This window comes from Vulpes lagopus, chromosome 6, assembly GCF_018345385.1.
Source record: "Vulpes lagopus strain Blue_001 chromosome 6, ASM1834538v1, whole genome shotgun sequence".
In the NCBI taxonomy this organism is placed as follows: Eukaryota; Metazoa; Chordata; class Mammalia; order Carnivora; family Canidae; genus Vulpes; species Vulpes lagopus.
The window spans coordinates 13,279,752-13,296,893 of NC_054829.1; the positions used below are offsets into that span (position 1 = coordinate 13,279,752).

At 39.4% G+C, this 17,142-nt stretch overlaps 1 protein-coding gene across 1 annotated transcript in view; it reads right to left on the minus strand.

Moving 5' to 3' along the window:
• TTC8 (tetratricopeptide repeat domain 8) overlaps positions 1–17,142 on the minus strand; it is a 189,846-nt gene that overhangs the window by 134,621 nt on the left and 38,083 nt on the right. The window contains exons 11-14 of the mRNA XM_041757777.1: positions 10,557–10,696; positions 9,033–9,207; positions 8,615–8,737; positions 4,601–4,684 (exon numbers count right to left, since the gene is read on the minus strand). Coding sequence (XP_041613711.1) covers positions 4,601–4,684; positions 8,615–8,737; positions 9,033–9,207; positions 10,557–10,696 — 522 coding nt within the window. The remainder of the gene's footprint in view (positions 1–4,600; positions 4,685–8,614; positions 8,738–9,032; positions 9,208–10,556; positions 10,697–17,142) is intronic.

Here is a 17,142-nt window from a genome sequence, read left to right on the forward strand (position 1 = left end):
CCTGTTTTTATGCCGACACCATACTGTTTTGATTACAGCTTGAAATCGGGATGCGTGATACCTCCAGTTTTGTTGTTCTTAAGATTATTTTAGCTATTCGGGCTCTTTCGTGGTTCCAAATTTTAGGATTGCTTCTTCTATTGCTTTTCTATTTCTGTAAACAATGTCATTGGAAATTTGTAAGGATGGGTTCCAAATTTTAGGATTGCTTTTTCTGTTGCCTTTCTATTTCTGTAAACAGAGTCATTGGAAATTTGATAAGGGGGATCCCTGGGTGGCGCAGCGGTTTGGCGCCTGCCTTTGGCCCAGGGTGTGATCCTGGAGACCCGGGATCGAATCCCACGTCGGGCTCCCGGTGCATGGAGCCTGCTTCTCCCTCAGCCTGTGTCTCTGCCTCTCTCTTTCTCTCTGTGTGACTATCATAAATAAATAAAAATTAAAAAAAAAAAAGGAAATTTGATAAGGATTGCATTGAATCTGTAGATTGCTTTGGATAGTATGAGTATTTTAACAATATTCCAATTCGTGGGCACAAAATATCTTTCCATTTATTTACATCCTCATTGTCTTTCATGAATGATTTTTTCTTATAGTTTTAGCATACAGGTCTTTTAAAATTGATTGTAAGTGATAGTTGCCCAACTGTAAGTATATTAAAAACCATCAAATGGTACACTTCAAAAGAGCGAGTTTATGGTATATAAGTAATATCAAAAAAAAAAAAAGGCTGTTTAAAAACAAAAAATGAAAAACCCTCTGAATTCATTAATTGGAAGTTGTTAGTGACCTAGATGGAAGGAGTTCCAGTAGTTACTGGAGTTGAAGTGAGCCTGCAGAGGGTCCAGAAATAAGTGAAGTAAGCAACAAACATCACCTGTCCTTTCAAGATATTATGACAAAAGAGAGTAGTGCTCAAGAGGGAGAAGGCTTAAAGGGGCTGTGATTTTACAAAGAGAAAACAATCCTGTGGAGAAAGGAATTAAAGCTAGCAGAGCTGGTGTGAGGCAGTGGTGGCAACAGCTGTAAAGTGCCAGAGCCCATAGAAACTTGAGTTTCAAATACTGGAAAAGGGTCTACTTAAATATGGGGGGGAAAAGCTTTCTTTCTTTTTTTTTTAATTTTTTTTATTTATTTATGATAGTCACACACAGAGAGAGAGGCAGACATAGGCAGAGGGAGAAGCAGGCTCCATGCACCGGGAGCCCGACGCGGGACTCGATCCCAGGTCCCCAGGATCACGCCCTGGGCCAAAGGCAGGCGCCAAACCGCTGCGCCACCCAGGGATCCCGGGAAAAAGCTTTCCACATAAAATCTGTCCAGGTTTGGCCTTCTCTTCCCTAAGATAATGTGGTTGCTTTCTCCAAGTTTCCACCCTTTACACTTCACTAATGAATTACTCCTTGTTAGTCAAGGTTTAGGGAAGGGGAAGGATCACAGTACAGGAAATACTATAGTCCCCAAGGATTATAATTTAACCTTTTTTAATCCTTCACCTTTCATCTCAAGAATTTGGCTTTAATATCAAGGACATAAAATCACAGCATCTCTCAAAAACGTTAAGTTTTTAGTCAGCCAAATATAAGACTAATGCCATCTATGTGAAAGGATGTAAAGCTGCAGTTGTTTTCAAATTGCTAAGTAAAATTTTTTTCCCTAATATCTGAGCCTAGATAACCATTTTGGGAGTCTGGAACATAGCCATGAATTTATAGCCATTCCAATTTATCTATTCCCTAGAACTTAAAACTGTCCACCAGTGGCTTTTTAACTGAACTCCATTTCTGGGTTCATGATTTTCCAATGTTGGATCCTACCATAGTATTTCAAAATCCTCATGGTTTTTCTGAATGCTTAACATCCCAGCCCTACCTGAAAGTTCTTGATACAAATCCCTCATGTTACTAAAGAGTTTGCAGTGGAAACCACATTAAAAGTGTAGTGATGGGCTATCTTTATTAATTTTCTTATCTTGAGGCCATAAATTATGTTGGGAGCTCTGATGCTGGGACATAACATTCAGAAATTTAACAGAACAATGAGTACCACTGGTGACTGGTTCATATGTGACCTATTTGGGAAGGAAGAGCTTCAAACCTCAGCAGTTATTGTGCTGGCAGTGGTCTTACCAGATCTCATTTTCATCAGTGGGAAGCCCATGATGTTAATTTTGGTCAAACAATTTATATATTGATTGAACACCTTTTTAGCCAGGGTGGAAGACAATCATTAACCTTCCTTCTATAGAAATGTTGGCACAGAAGCCAGTTATGCAGCCAGAAATAATTTTGTTTCAAAGATGTGTGTAGCTGCTGATGCACAATGTTCTTTTATGCCATCATTCTGCCTGGAGCCATCCTGACTCATTCTTTGCATTGGTGTTCACATTGAATTAACATAAATTCAAGACAAAAATATCTCCATATTACCTTAGAAATACTGACTCATCTATTTTTTGCTGTGTTAATATTCCCTTATCATCCAATTTTACTAATGTACACAACATTCATTTTAAATGGTAGTAGCTTTATTTACAGGACAAACACTGAGGTGATTTCACATGAGGGTAAGAGCACATCCTTGGGGCTCACACTGCCTGCATTTGAATCCCAGCTCTGCTACTTATTAGCTTTACAACCCTGATCAAGCTACCTGACTTCTCTGTACCTCATTTTTCTCATAAGTAAAATGGGAATAACTGCACCTTATAGCACTGCAATGGGAATTAAAAGGTTAACTCATATCCAGTGCTGAGAACCCTGCCAGACATGTACAACAGTCCTGTAAATGCAAGCTTGTTGTTATTAGCTCTTATTTTAGATTAGCTAAGAAAATGATTCGCATTACAAAATTTCAACCTAAATGTTGAGTACATCTGATTGTGCTTGAGGAAATTCTCAGGAGCTAAAGAAAAAAACAAACAAATGAAAGAAAGAAAGAAAGAAAGAAAGAAAGAAAGAAAGAAAGAAAGAAAGAAAGAAAGAAAGAAAGAAAGAAAGAAAAGAAAAAGAAAGAAGAAAAAAAAGAAAAGAAAGAAAAGAAAAAAAAGAAAGAAAATTAAAGAAAGAAAAAAAAAAGAAAAGAAAGAAAAGAAAGAAAAGAAAGAAAAGAAAAGAAAAGAAAAGAAAAGAAAAGAAAAGAAAAGAAAAGAAAAGAAAAGAAAAGAAAAGAAACCTGCCTTTGGCCCAGGGCGCGATCCTGGAGACCCGGGATCGAATCCCACGTCGGGCTCCCGGTGCATGGAGCCTGCTTCTCCCTCTGCCTGTGTCTCTGCCTCTCTCTCTCTCTCTCTCTGTGACTATCATAAATAAATAAAAAAAAAAAATTTAAAAAAAAAAAAAAAAAGCAAGAGCTTTTTAGTGTGTGCACACAAAAAATATCCTAGATAATTCAATGCTGGCAGGTTTTTTTTTTTTGAAACACGTAATACATATTAAAAAAGTTTCCTAACATACCATTTTCTCTTATGGAAAATATAGTCTTTTGCTTAAAAAATACCTCGTTTGAGTTATATATTATTAAAATGTTGTTTAAGTAAATGGCAGCACAGGGCAGTGGAAAACACATGGGCATCATTGGGAGCTGGGTATAAATTCTGAACCCACCATGGCCATGTGACCCTAGGGGAGTCTTTTAAGCTCGACCAGTCTTATGTTCATTAGAATGTAAGCTTATAAGGTAGAGGTTTTGTTTTATTCAGTGCTAACATCCTCTGTGCCTACAACAGTGCTCAATAAATGAAACATCAGCTGTAGTAAAAATGAGTCAGGAAGGTGAAGGAAACCTACATGGCAGGTTGATGAAAAATCACAGAGGGTGTGTGGAAAACCTGCAATGGTGGTTGGCTCTTAACAAGCCCACAAAAATGACAACTTATGAATGACAACTTAGTTCCAGAGCGGAAATGAAAGTGAGGATGGCTTCATGTTCATGCTCTGAAAAATGACATTTTCATAATGTCTTCTGGTCTATCAGGAGTCTTTACATATGCAAACACTTTCAGCCATTTTCTTACCCTGAAAACTCACTTTCCATCTTAAAGGAAGGTTTCTCAGTAAGAGTTAGTTATTCAATGTCTTTTATTTATTGTTCTTATTATTGAAAATGGCATGATTCCTTTTAGCTCTTGGACATTAACTGACTTGAAATACAGTATTAACAGTTGTATTTTTCCCCACATTGTTCACAGCTACAACAGCTTTCACTCCTATCCCTCATTTTATGGCAATTATGCCAGAGCCTTGATGGCAACATGGTCTACAGTAAAATACAGGATTTCTTATAAAAGTCAATTACTAGATCTTTCCTCAACCAAGTTACTTAATGAGTATTTTTTCATGACTAAATGTCATATTTTAAAAATAATTCTGCAATCTATAATAATCTACAATGCAATCTGTAATATTAAGTTTAGTCCATATTCAGTGCTATATTTTTTAAAGTTTATTAAACTGTCTCTTGAAATGAAAGACAGGTATATATAATATTTAAAAACACATTTCCATCAAAACATTATTAGAATTTCCTTATTTTTCTATACTTTTTTTTTTAAACCAGGAAAGAAAAAGAAACAGATCAGATGATGAACTGATAAAAAGAATACCTTATCAGAGACAGTTGCAAAATTAAAATGCGGCTCATACATATGGGGTGCCAAAGATGATGCAGTTTGTAATAGTGCTCTTGCCTGTATTAAAAAAAGAAAACAACAAAACAAAACAAGGAGTATGAGCATGTATCAGCACTATATTTATGACTTGGGGGTTTCTGTGTCTTCTTTTTTTGGTAAAAGAATCCTTTCCTCAAAATAGCACCTTAATAAACATGATCCTGTGATAAATACAGATGATATTCTTTGTGAAATATGACTTACTGAAATACAATTAGTACTTACATCTTGCCAAAATTATATTAATGATAAAACTGCTTCAAAATATGAAGAAAATTTAAATTTAAAGTCGAGAACCGCTGTTCCTAAAAAGTTACTATTTTAATACGACAAATTGAAATATAGTCCTCAATACTAAAAAAAAAAAAAAGTCTTATTAATCTAGTTTTTATTTATGTTGATTGATTCTTAGGCTTCTAATTACCTGTTATCTAATGCTACAACAAAAAATTTTTAAAAACCACAGTAAATTTCCAACCCCAGAGTTTGGTGTTAGAAGACCAGGATGAGCACTTATTACACTGCTGACCTCAAAATAACAAGCGAATGCAACTGAAAACATCAAACTTTCGGTTCTCTTGAGTTCTCAAAAAGCAAAATTTGCATCCCTTATAGGATCAAAGGATGGTAAATGTACCACTGGCAGGGACCACTGACTGGTGTGAGATGCTCATGCGTTCATCTTTAGGACCACAAACTCACCATTCCAAGCTTCTGACCATCCCTCCAACTTGCAGCTAAACCTCTATCCGTGACCTGGAGACAAATCTGTATCTTTTTTTCTTTTTAATGGAAAATAACATATGGCGGGGGGGATACCTGGGTGGCTCAGTCTATTAAGGTCTACCTTCAGTTCAGGTCATGATCTCTGGGTCCTGGGATTAAACCCTGCATCAGGCTCCCTGCTCAGTGGGGAGTCTGCTTCTCCCTCTGCCCACTCCCCCAACTTGTGCTCTTGCATTCTCTTTCTTTCTCAAATAAATAAATAAAATATTTAAAGAAAAAAAAAGGAAAATAACATATGGGATGGTAGATATTGATTCTCTTTGTGTTTTACAATTATTTTTCTTTTAATTGAGGTATAATTTTTAAGAATAAAAAGAGGGTAGTAGCATGAAAACTTTCACCAAAACCTTTCAAATCAGTTGTATAGCAGAGAAACTGTAATAAGTAGGAAACAAAATCACCAATGTGGCAACAAAGAAAATCACGAAAGCACTTGTTTCATATGGACATAGGTAAAGTTCCATGACAGAACAAGTTCCCATTTTGGACTACAGTTGACCCTTGAACAACATGGGTTTGAACTGCATGGGTCCACTTATATGTGGATGTTTTCAATAAATACAGTACTGTAAATGCATTTTTTCTTATAATTTTTTTAATCACATCTTATTTCCTCCAGCTTACTTTACTGTAGAATGCAGTATACAGTACATATGACATAAAATATGTGTTGGTTGACTATGTATGTTCTGGGTAAGGCTTCTAGCCAACAGTGGGTTCTTAGTAGCTATGTTTTGCAGGGGGTCAAAAATATGTGAATTTTTGACCACATGGGGGGTCAGTACCACTAATCCTGCATTGCTCAAAAGTCTTCTGTAGTTAGTTTTTGTTTACAAACTACAAATCCATGGGCAGCCCGGGTGGCTCAGTGGTTTAGTGCTGCCTTCAGCTCAGGGCGTGATCCTGGAGACCCGGGATCGAGTCCCACGTCAGGCTCCCTGCATGGAGCCTGTTTCTCCCTCTGCCTGTGTCTCCGCCTCTCTCTCTCCCTCTCTCTCTCTCTCTCTCTCTCTCTCTCTGTCTCTCATGAATAAATAAATAAAATCTTAAAAAAAAATACAAATCCATCTTATTTGGAGGAATTTATGAAATAAAGGCAACATCCAAGGATGTTTCTTTTCTCATTTTGCTACAAGTTTATCACTGTGCTTGGATGACCAGATGGGAGGTTAACACTAGGTCTGCAGGTAAAGTTACCGGCCTTCCTTGTGTCCCTGTTTCTTTATCTTTAACATATGGAATGTCATACTTACCTATCCTTGATTGTCACTAACATTGTATAACTGTACTTAGCATTTTAAGCTTGTTTTTAGAATTTAGTTTATCAAAGATCTGCTGTGTGCTCAGTACCATGCTGCCACACCCGGTGCCTTCCACGTATAACCTGCTCATTCTCGCAGAACACCTTCAGGTGCTGCTGTGGCCTCCTTTATATGCTGTCCGTTCATTTCACAAATACTGACCCAGCACCTACCTACCACATGCCAGGCACTGTTTTTGATGCTGAAAATGTAGCCCTTGGAGGACTCAAAGCAGGTCTGTTTTCACGTGGCTGCCATACTACAGTCTATATATAAATATGAACACATCTGATAAAATAAGTATTGTGATAGTACCTGAGGACTCCTTTAGATGTCTGAGATGACCTTTCTTTTCTCTTTCTTTTTCTTTTTTTTTTTTTTTAGATTTTATTTACATTCATGAGAGACAGAGGCAGAGACACAGGCAGAGGGAGAAGCAGGCTCCCTGTGGGGAGTCCAATGTGGGACTCAATCCCTGGATCCCAGGATCACGCCCTGAGCTGAAGGCAGACACTCAACTACTGAGCCATGCAGGTGCCTTTGAGATGATCTTTCTAAAGAGGTGGCAATTGTGCTAAGATCCAAATGACAGAAAAAAGTCCCTGCAGGATCTGAAAGAAGAACGTTCCAAATCCTGTAAAGTAAGAAAATGCACAGCACATGTGCACAGCAGTGAGGCAGCTGATTTGTCCAGAAGTTGGGAAGTCAGAGGGAAAGAAGAAGTGGCAAAAGATGTGGCCTGAGAGGGAGCCAGAGGCTGGATTATGTGGGACCCTGTAGGCCAAGGTTTGGATCCACATTTCATTCCAAGCAGAAAGGAAAGACTTTAGAGGATGCTGAGCAAAGTAATGATAAAATCATTCTTGTTTTTTAAGAAATCCCTTCTGCTGTTGAGAGAAGGGCATGTTATAGGGTAAAATTACTTGCTGACCTAAGTGGAGACAAAAAGACCAGCTAGGACAGTCTTGTAGTAGAGTCTGGGCAGGAGATGAATACAGTTTGGAGAAGGCTGCCAGAGGTGGGGGGAAATGGCCAGGTCCAGGATGGGACTTGGAAGTAAAACTGGCAGGGCCTCCTGAACCTAATGGGGTGGGGGGCAGGGAGAGGCAACAGGGACAGAGAGGTTTCAAGGGTGGCTCCTGGGATTCTGGCTTGAGCACCTAGCTGGCGGATGGGGGACTGGGAATGGTGTAACAGTCTACCAAGGCAGGGAACACTAGGGAGGTACAGGTTGATCCTAATAAAACCAATGGTAGGGGATCCCTGGGTGGCTCAGTGGTTTAGCGCCTGCCTTTGGCACAGGGCTAAACAGTCCTGGAGACCTGGGATCGAATCCCACATTGGGCTCCCTGCATGGAGCCTGCTTCTCCCTCTGTCTATATCTCTGCCTGCCTCTCTCTCTCTCTCTCTCTCACGAACAAATAAAATCTTTAAATAAATAAATAAATAAATAAATAAATAAATAAATAAATAAAATAGGTAAAACCAAAGGTAAAGAGATAACAAATGTTAAGTAACTTGTCCAAGGTCAAACTATTAATATATAACAGAGCCAGGAATCAAATCCAGGCCAGTCAAGCCCTAGAGCTCATTTTTAAACTACAGTAGGTAGGGGCACCTGGGTGGCTCAGTTGGTTAAGCGTCCTACTCTTGATTTCAGTTTGGGTCATGATCTCAGGGTCACGGGATCGAGCTCAGGCTCTGCACTCAGCGAGGAGTCTGCTTGGGATTCTCTCTCTCTCTCTCTCGAATAAATAAATCTTTAAAAAATAAATAAACAACAGCATGTAAAGATAACTACATCTGACAGCTTTTCTTGAAAGAAAGCAGACTGTCCATTGTGCCACAGTAGTTCACTGACCTGCTCAATGTGGCCCTTACGCATCTCCAGCACAGCCAGGTTGTTGTAGGCCTCAGCGTGGTTATTGTTGTTGACCAGAGCGAGCCTGAAGCACTGATGGGCCAAATTCATATCTCCTATACCCTTGAAAAGAAAAGCATGTATTCGCACACACAGATCCATATGCTTCTGCCCACCATCTCCTCCCTTCTTCCTCATGTCTTTTCAGCTACCAAGCAACAAGTACTAATCATAATCAAGTGTCTGTTGTAAGAGGCTTTAACCTGAGAAAACAAGTTCTAGGGTGATGCTCAGAGATCACTTAATTGCTACAGAAGACCATAACCAGTGGATTTACCAGAGCTGAACATTGCTTCAAACTAACTTATGGCTAGCTACCTTTTCTATATCAGAAATTACATTAGAGGAAACCACCTACCACAGCTATGTGGCCCAAGTTGTACCAGACGTCAGCTGCCTCTTCTTCGTTTTCAGCCAGAGCAAGGGCACGTTCAAATGAGGTCAGAGTCATATCATACTGCTGGGCATAGAAGCAGCAGAGGCCCAGATTGTTAAAAAGCTGGCAGTTATAAACACCCATCTGCAGGAGTCGCCTTTTCGAAAAAGAGCACACATATTTTGGTGTCAGACCAACCTGATAAATATTAAGACCTATTTTTTACAAAGTTAGAAACAAATGTTTTACAATTTTTAACACCTCCAAAGAATAGAAAGTAACATAGTAAATGAAAAAACATTTCAAAGCAAATACAAAAGCATGTCTTTTTTAATGGTACTATTCATGGGCAATATATCCAGGAGCGAGGTCAGAGTCCACTTACATAAGTTTTTTTCCCCAAAAGCTCTGTTAGAGAATCAAATACAAAGAGTCACATAAAGGAAAACCCACAGCATTTTGCTTCATAAAGATATGGTGCCAATAAGTGAACCCCCTAAGACCTTTTCATCTAACTTGAGGGCTGTGTTTAGGATTTACCTTCAAGTTTTCGGCTAAATTGAATCTTGGTTTGGGTTATCAGTAGTATTTTTTGGTTTGGCTGCGTCTACCGACCTTCTGATGAGCTTCTACCAAGGAAGATAAGACCATCAGTGTGATCTCTGCCTTATCCCCTAACTTTCATGCTAGAGCTCAAAAAAACCTGTTTGTTTCTAGGCACCATTAATCCCAAAGGACAAGACTGTTCAAATAAGCAAATGAAAATCCACCTCAGCAGCCCTAAGGAACCCATGATCCATTTTGGGGGTGAGGAAGTAGAGACAGCTGCCTGTGCCTAAAGTGGTATTCATTTTATCATATTTTATGCTAACATATATTTGGGAAAAACTCTTGTCAGTGGCCAGTTATCTCCTGGTATATTACCTAAGGGCAGAAGAGAAAATCAAAATTTAAAAATTAATCTCAGAAACCATCTGTAGGATGAAATAAGAATGTGCTCAAAAGAGAACCAGAGATCAGAACTTATTTAGACTTTGAAAAATTATTTGGACAAGAGCTGACAATATTTCACAGAACAGGGGAACCTGTTTCAGGTCCCAGTCAGGGCTTGGAACCTGGTACTCACTGCTCTTTGCAAATCTCACCACTGTTTCAGCTCTGGGGTCTTATGCTATGTGGTGGTATGAATGGAAGCAGTGATGGGGAGAAGTGCTTCCAGGAACTGCTACACAGTTCCTCATTGACAACAAAATGGCTAACTCATACAATGACATGGTGTTAAAAACTCAACTATCCAGGTATGTTTCCACAAGATGCCAAATATTTGTGCACTTTCAAATTATTAAATGTCACTTTAATGCTCAGAAAGCCTCCGGGTGCTTGAATGGTTAGTCTCCTATAGACATGGGCCTACACATTATCTGTCTACATTTTCACTTCACCTTTATTGCTGTTGCACCAATATATCACAGGAAAGTAGTTCTACGAAGACAACGTAAAACACACCTGTAAAACCGGAGAGCTATTTCTGGTTGATCAGAATAAAAGTGGTTGCTTCCAATGCATGCAATGGCTTCCATATGAGTATTGTCCTGTTTCAAAACTTCTTTGTAGTATTCAGCTGCTGATGAAATATTGTTCATTTCCTGTTCTCCATCAAGACAGAAGAGCAATACTTCATTGCCAAGAAATTATTTTTCTTCTGACCGATGTATGTTAATTCTATTCAACAAATATTAAGAGCCTACCATGTGCCAGACTATGTTCTAGGCCCTGAGGACAGAATATGAACACAAAGACAAGGCTGCTATCCTCAAGAAGGGTACAGATGGTCAGGAAAACAGGCAAATGAACAAATAATATAATGTCAGGCAAGTATAATTGACATGAAGAAAGGCAAAGAGAGGGGCACCTGGGGGGCTCAGTTGGTTAAGTGCCTGCCTTCGGCTCAGGTTAGATCCCAGGGTCCTGGGATTGAGCCCCCGTGTTGGGCTCCCTGCTCAGCTGGGGAGTCTGCATCTTCCTCTCTCTCTCTGCCCCCGCTCCCCATCTTGGGCTCTCTCTCAAATAAAATCTTAAAAAGCGGGGGGGGGGGGGGGGGGGCAAGGAGAGAGCGAGGGAAGGATGGAGTAGAGGAGTAACACGATTATATTTACATTTTTAAAGAGTAACTCGGTGGCTACACACAGGATATGCCAAAGTAGGGAAGAATGGTAGCAGGGAGACCTGGAGTCTCATCAATAATCATAAATCAGTGTTTTCAACGTTATTAATGTCCTAGCTCTCAAATCCACCTTCAAGGCCCGTGCAGGCTCCACGGCCCTCATGGAAATATCCCTAATGCCCTCACTTCACATAACTCTCTTCTGGCTCTCAGTATATACAACACATGCTGTGGAAACCTCTCACTTGCTCTTATCATATGAGGACTCCTATTTTTTTGTTAGATTTTAATATTTTATCAAATACAAGAGACTGCACTGATTGTAAGAAGTACCCCACAATACTTTCTTATCACACAGAATTTTTTTTAACCTCTATGGACTTTACTATGTTTTGTTTTGTTTTAATTTCAGGACTCTATTTATTTATTTAGAGCAATTTTAGGTTCACAGCATAACTGAAGAGACAATATGGACATAAATGCATTTTGTTTTTCAATATCAAAAAATTACATCTATTGATATTATCACCAATTTCATCCATATCAGTAACATGGAAACAGTTTTGACCAGGGCTCCTGGGTGGCTCAATTGGTTAGGCCTCTGCCTTCAGCTCGGTCATGATCCTGGGGTCCTAGGATCCAGCCCCCTGCTCAGCAGAGTGTCTGCTTCTCCCTCTGCCCCTGTTCTCTCTCCCTCAAATAAGGTAAAAAAAAAAAAAAAAAAAGAAAGAAAGAAAGAAAGAAAAGAAAAGAAAATAATAGTTTTGACCTTGTGGACCCTCTGAAAGGGCCTCAGGGAGCCCTGAGAATCCCTGGACCACACTTTAAGAAATGCTGATATCAAAATATTTGGGGCCTTTCTTCCCACTCTTACTCATTCCCATAAGGCAAACTCAGCATGCTGGTTTCAGCCCCTTCTGGATCTCTTTGGAAGCCAACCTGCCTACAACATGCCCACCTGCTCTCCCCTGCCATGTGGAGCAGGCTCTCCGAGTAGAGAAGGTGTGCAGGTTGTACGGTCCTGTCTGTGCCGGCTGGGGAGGGTTAGGTTGTCTAATTCAGCGGCAGAACTCTATTAAGTCCTTTAGTCACAGAGCTAAAGCCACATGCTCCAATTCTGCTTTTATTAGTGATAAAGTTAATGGTTTGTCTTCCATTTTTCTGAATCTCATTTCTATCTCTCTGTTGCTTCTCAACTTGGAGTAAAGCGGGTTGATGTTTATTAGTTCCATAAAAGATTCATCAGTTGATCCAAATTCATTCTGTATGTATATTTGTTCACATACTTTGTGTCTAAAATTCTTATTCAAAGTCCTGCCAGGATTTAGTTCCTCAAGAGAAGAGGCCTTTCCATTCATGGTTTGTAGCTGAAAAATAACTGACTTTTTTTTCTTCAAAACATAAGGCTGTTGATATATTCATTAATTGTGAGTTCATTCTCTCCTGAATTTTACACTGCTTTTATGTGCAACTATTCCAAATATTCTTTAATAATTTAAGAATATAAGAATCCATTGAAAAGCATAAATAATAAAAATATTTCACCAGAAGTGTATTTTCTTTTTGGTAAAACAAAAGCCTTGTAAAACTTGAAAAAACAGATGAGCAGTTTAACTCACTCCCCTACAGTCTCCACCCCCACCCCCACACCAAATCCCTACCTCCTCTAGACTGATTGTGTCCTTCCTAAATTCAAATTGAAGTCTTAATCTCCAATATAATAGTATTTGGAAGTAGAGTCTTTGAGAGGTAACTAGGTCATAAGGATGAAGCCCTCATGAATGGGATTAGTGCCCCTAAAGATGAGACACTGGGGCACATGGGTGGCTCAGTCATTTAAGCATCTGCTTTCTGCTCAGCTTATGATCCCAGGGTCCTAGGATCGAGCCCGCACGAGCCTGCTTCTCCCTCTGCCCCTCCCCCTGCTTGTGCTCACTTGCTGGCTCTCTCTCAAATAAATAAAATCTTAAAAAAAAAAAAAAAAAAGACTGACACCAGAAATTATCTCCCTACCATATGACAGTATAGAAAGAAGGCATCTATCTACAGACCAGGAAAAGGACGCTCACTAGGAAATGAATTGACCAGCACCTTGGTCTTAGACTTCCCAGCCTCCAGAATTATGAGAAATAAATTTATGTTCTCTAAGCCTCCCAGTTTATGGTATTTTGTTACAGCAGCCTGAGCAGACTAAGACATTGTCCTTCCAAAGAGTAATCTCCACACGTAGGCAGCACCCTGACCACTGAACCTAAGGGCCCTGAGCAGCATGGGTCCCCATGAACATGACTTTTCTGGCTTCCAGGGCAACAACATCCCACAGAACAAGGCTTCCAGTGTTACACTTGCTAATGGTGGTGTATTAGTCTGCTCGGGCTGCCAAAACAAAATACCATAGACCAGGTGGCTTAAACAACAGAACTTATTTTCCCTCAGTTTTGGAGGCCGAAAGTCCAAGATCAAGGAGCCAACATGGTAGGGATTTGGTGAGGACACTCTTACTAGCTTACAAATGCCCACCTTCTCACTGTTCCTCATATGGCAGGGAGAGAGAGAAGGGAAGAGAGAGTGATGGCCAGCACACTCCAGCATCTCTTCTTGCAAGGGCATTAATCCCACCACAAGGGCCCCATCCTCATGACCACATCTAAACCTAATTATCCGGAAAGGCCTTATCTCTAAATGTCATCACACTGAGGGCTAGGGCTTCAACATACTCATTTGGGAGGGACACAATTCAGTCTAATGCAAAAAGACTCCAGCTAAATGGATAATTGTTTCAAGGCTCTCAGTTCTATAAAATTACCTTGGAATGTTTGCATACTTGATTGATGGGCACATAATTAATTTATGTAATCTTGAAGAATTTTAGACTGAAGCTAATTTGTTTTTGGCAACCTTGTAAGTAGCTTTTTAAGTGTGTTATTGTAAAATATGTGCTGTGCAAAATAAATTTAAACACTGCGAAAGGTTATAAAATGAAAAGTAAAAGTCCCCTCCCTAAATCCAGTCAGAGGTTCTGTGAATAGTTTTTTTCAAGAAATTTTGTTCATATATGTGTACACATACATGTATGCCAGTTTTAACCATAAACATAATCTTTCTACACATTTTGATATACACTTCACTGGTTTCACTCTCAGTGTCTTGACTCTTTCCATATCGGTACAAAGGGTTCTAACCTGTCACTTTTTTTACTTCTGCATAATTTTCCATCAATACATAGACTATAGTTTATTTAACCAGCCCCTTTTTGATGAAGCATTCATTTCCTTTGGGGGGAGGGGCATAAAAATACTATAAAACCATCCTTGTATATATCTTTCTAAACTTGTATGAAAACATCCTTAAGGAAAATTCCTACAAGTGAAATTGCTGGGCCACAGAGTATGCATGCTCGGAAATCTCATCAGTAATTACAAAGAGCCTCCAATGGTTTGTGCCAACATACCCTCCCAGCATCCGTGTTCATGTGTGGGGTTTGTTCCACCACAACCTTGACAACCCTGCATGTCATGGAACTTCTCCATCTTGGTCAACCTGATGAAGTGAAGAAAGGGCATCTCATTTTTTATTTTAGTTTTTATTTCTTTAATTAGGACCGAGAGAGGGATCCCTGGGTGGCTCAGTGGTTTAGCGCCTGCCTTTGGCCCAAGGCATGATCCTGGAGACCTGGGATCCAGTCCCGCATCAGGCTCCCTGCATGGAGCCTGCTTTTCCCTCTGCCTGTGTCTCTGCCTCTCTCTCTCTCTATGTCTATCATGAATGAATGAATGAATGAATGAATGAATGAATGAATAAATAAATAAATAAATAGATAAATAAATAAATAAACTTTAAGAAAAAAATTAGGACTGAGAGGTTAGGCATTTAAGACACCACATATTTATGTTTCCTTTCCTGTGAAATGCTGATTCATGTCCTGTGCCCATTTTCCTATCCTATCTTTTGTCCTTTTACTATTGGTTTGTGTTACATGGGGCTTGGGCGGGAAACTGCCCTCCTGGATACAGGATTGCTGGGGGCAGACATGCGGCTCCGACTGCTGGGCACTGACTCTGCTTTCTCCTGCGAAATTAACCGAGTCTGTTGATGTGATTTAAATTCAAAATCCAAGAAGTCTTGGTGTTTATAAGCATTGCCTTCAGAGGAAAGGTATAGATGGTTTAAGTTCTTCCAGATGGGTGTTACCAAGCCCCCATACAAAAGGCAGTGGTGTAGCCACAGTGTAGCTGGAATTGGCTACTGTCTCATCTCTGGGGTGATTGTACTTGCATGAAGAGGATCAGCAGCCACTATGCAGGCCAGTAGGCAGATCAGGGCTGATGCAAAAGCCACACCACAATTCTGACCCACAATTGCTCTGAGGAAATAATCTCATTTCCATAAGGGTTTACAATCTTGACTAAATGAAACCTTGTAAGTTTGTGTGCATATACATGTGTGTGTGTGTGTGTGTGTGTAATTCTCTCAACAATCTGGAAACCACCTGAAATTTGCCAACTTTTAAGTCATGTATTGACTGAGGAAATTAAAAGTAATCTTTTGTCTGACCCAAGTTCCCTGTCATACAAGGAATCATTATTGCTCCAGCCCTGTTTTTAAAATAATCCAATAGTGCAACAGGTTTAATAGGCAGTCTTTATAACATTGTAAATTGTTGTATGTATGAATACACATAGACTCTCTTTTGCTCTTTTAATCTATTCCTACCTCAGAATTCTTTATGGTAACTCTAGAATAAATTTTGTTAATGGAGATTAAAAAATATTTTCAAATATATAAATGTCACCTCAAATATATAAATAACCATGGTATCATTTAAGTGATGTTTATAATGGTTATTTTGGAACAAATTCACAAAATACTAACTATAATTCGATTTAAGTTATTTAAAATAAAATTGCAAATAACTTGAGGTGAATGCTGTAGTGGATAGGCAGTTGGATAGACCACCGTTTTCAACCACTCCTGAAGTCATTTTTATGCACAGTAAACTTCAAGGACCACTGGAATAATATTTCCTAGGGTAATATTTCTAATTCTAAACATCTTTAACAAAGAACAGTTCAAATAGATACCTGTCTTTTGAATGATACACAGAATTCCTCAAGAACAATTAAAACCACAACCAAATAAATTTATCAAGAAGGAATCATTTTATTTTTTTTTAATTTTTTTTTTTTTAATGTGTATTTATGATAGTCACACAGAGAGAGAGAGAGAGGCAGAGACACAGGCAGAGGGAGAAGCAGGCTCCATGCACCGGGAGCCCAACGTGGGATTCGATCCCGGGTCTCCAGGATCACGCCCTGGGCCAAAGACAGGCGCCAAACCGCTGCGCCACCCAGGGATCCCAAGAAGGAATCATTTTTAACAAGTTTCTATACAAAATAAGCAATGAACAATAGGCAGCACAACATGTTCATTTTAAAACAGGAGACACTGAGAAGATACAAGATCAAAATGAAAGTGATAAATAAAAAGAACATAAAAGACGAGGATCCCTCCAGGGAAAAGTCTGATATACACACAAAAATCCCTAAGGCATATGTAGTGTAGGCTGCAATGCTAAGGGAAAAACTTTACTGATTAACTCCAAATCCACTGTCACATAAAGAGAAAAAGAATACACTGGAAATCTGTCTTTGGATGGTAAACTTTGGCACAAGGGAAATTAACTGTTAGATTCAAGGGGAAATACTTCATCTCACTATTTTAAATTTGTGCTTAGTCCTTGGTCATACTTCCTGTGGATGGTAAATCATCTCCACACCCTGGATGCTTTCTTCTCTACTTTGAGAGGCAACTCCAATTCTATTTCTCTCCCCAAACCTTCCCCTGTAGACTTCTAAAAGGATGTGGACCTCCAACTCCTGGCCAGACTCTGAGCAGAGAAGGATGAAGGGAGCTGGTTAGGGGTCTCTT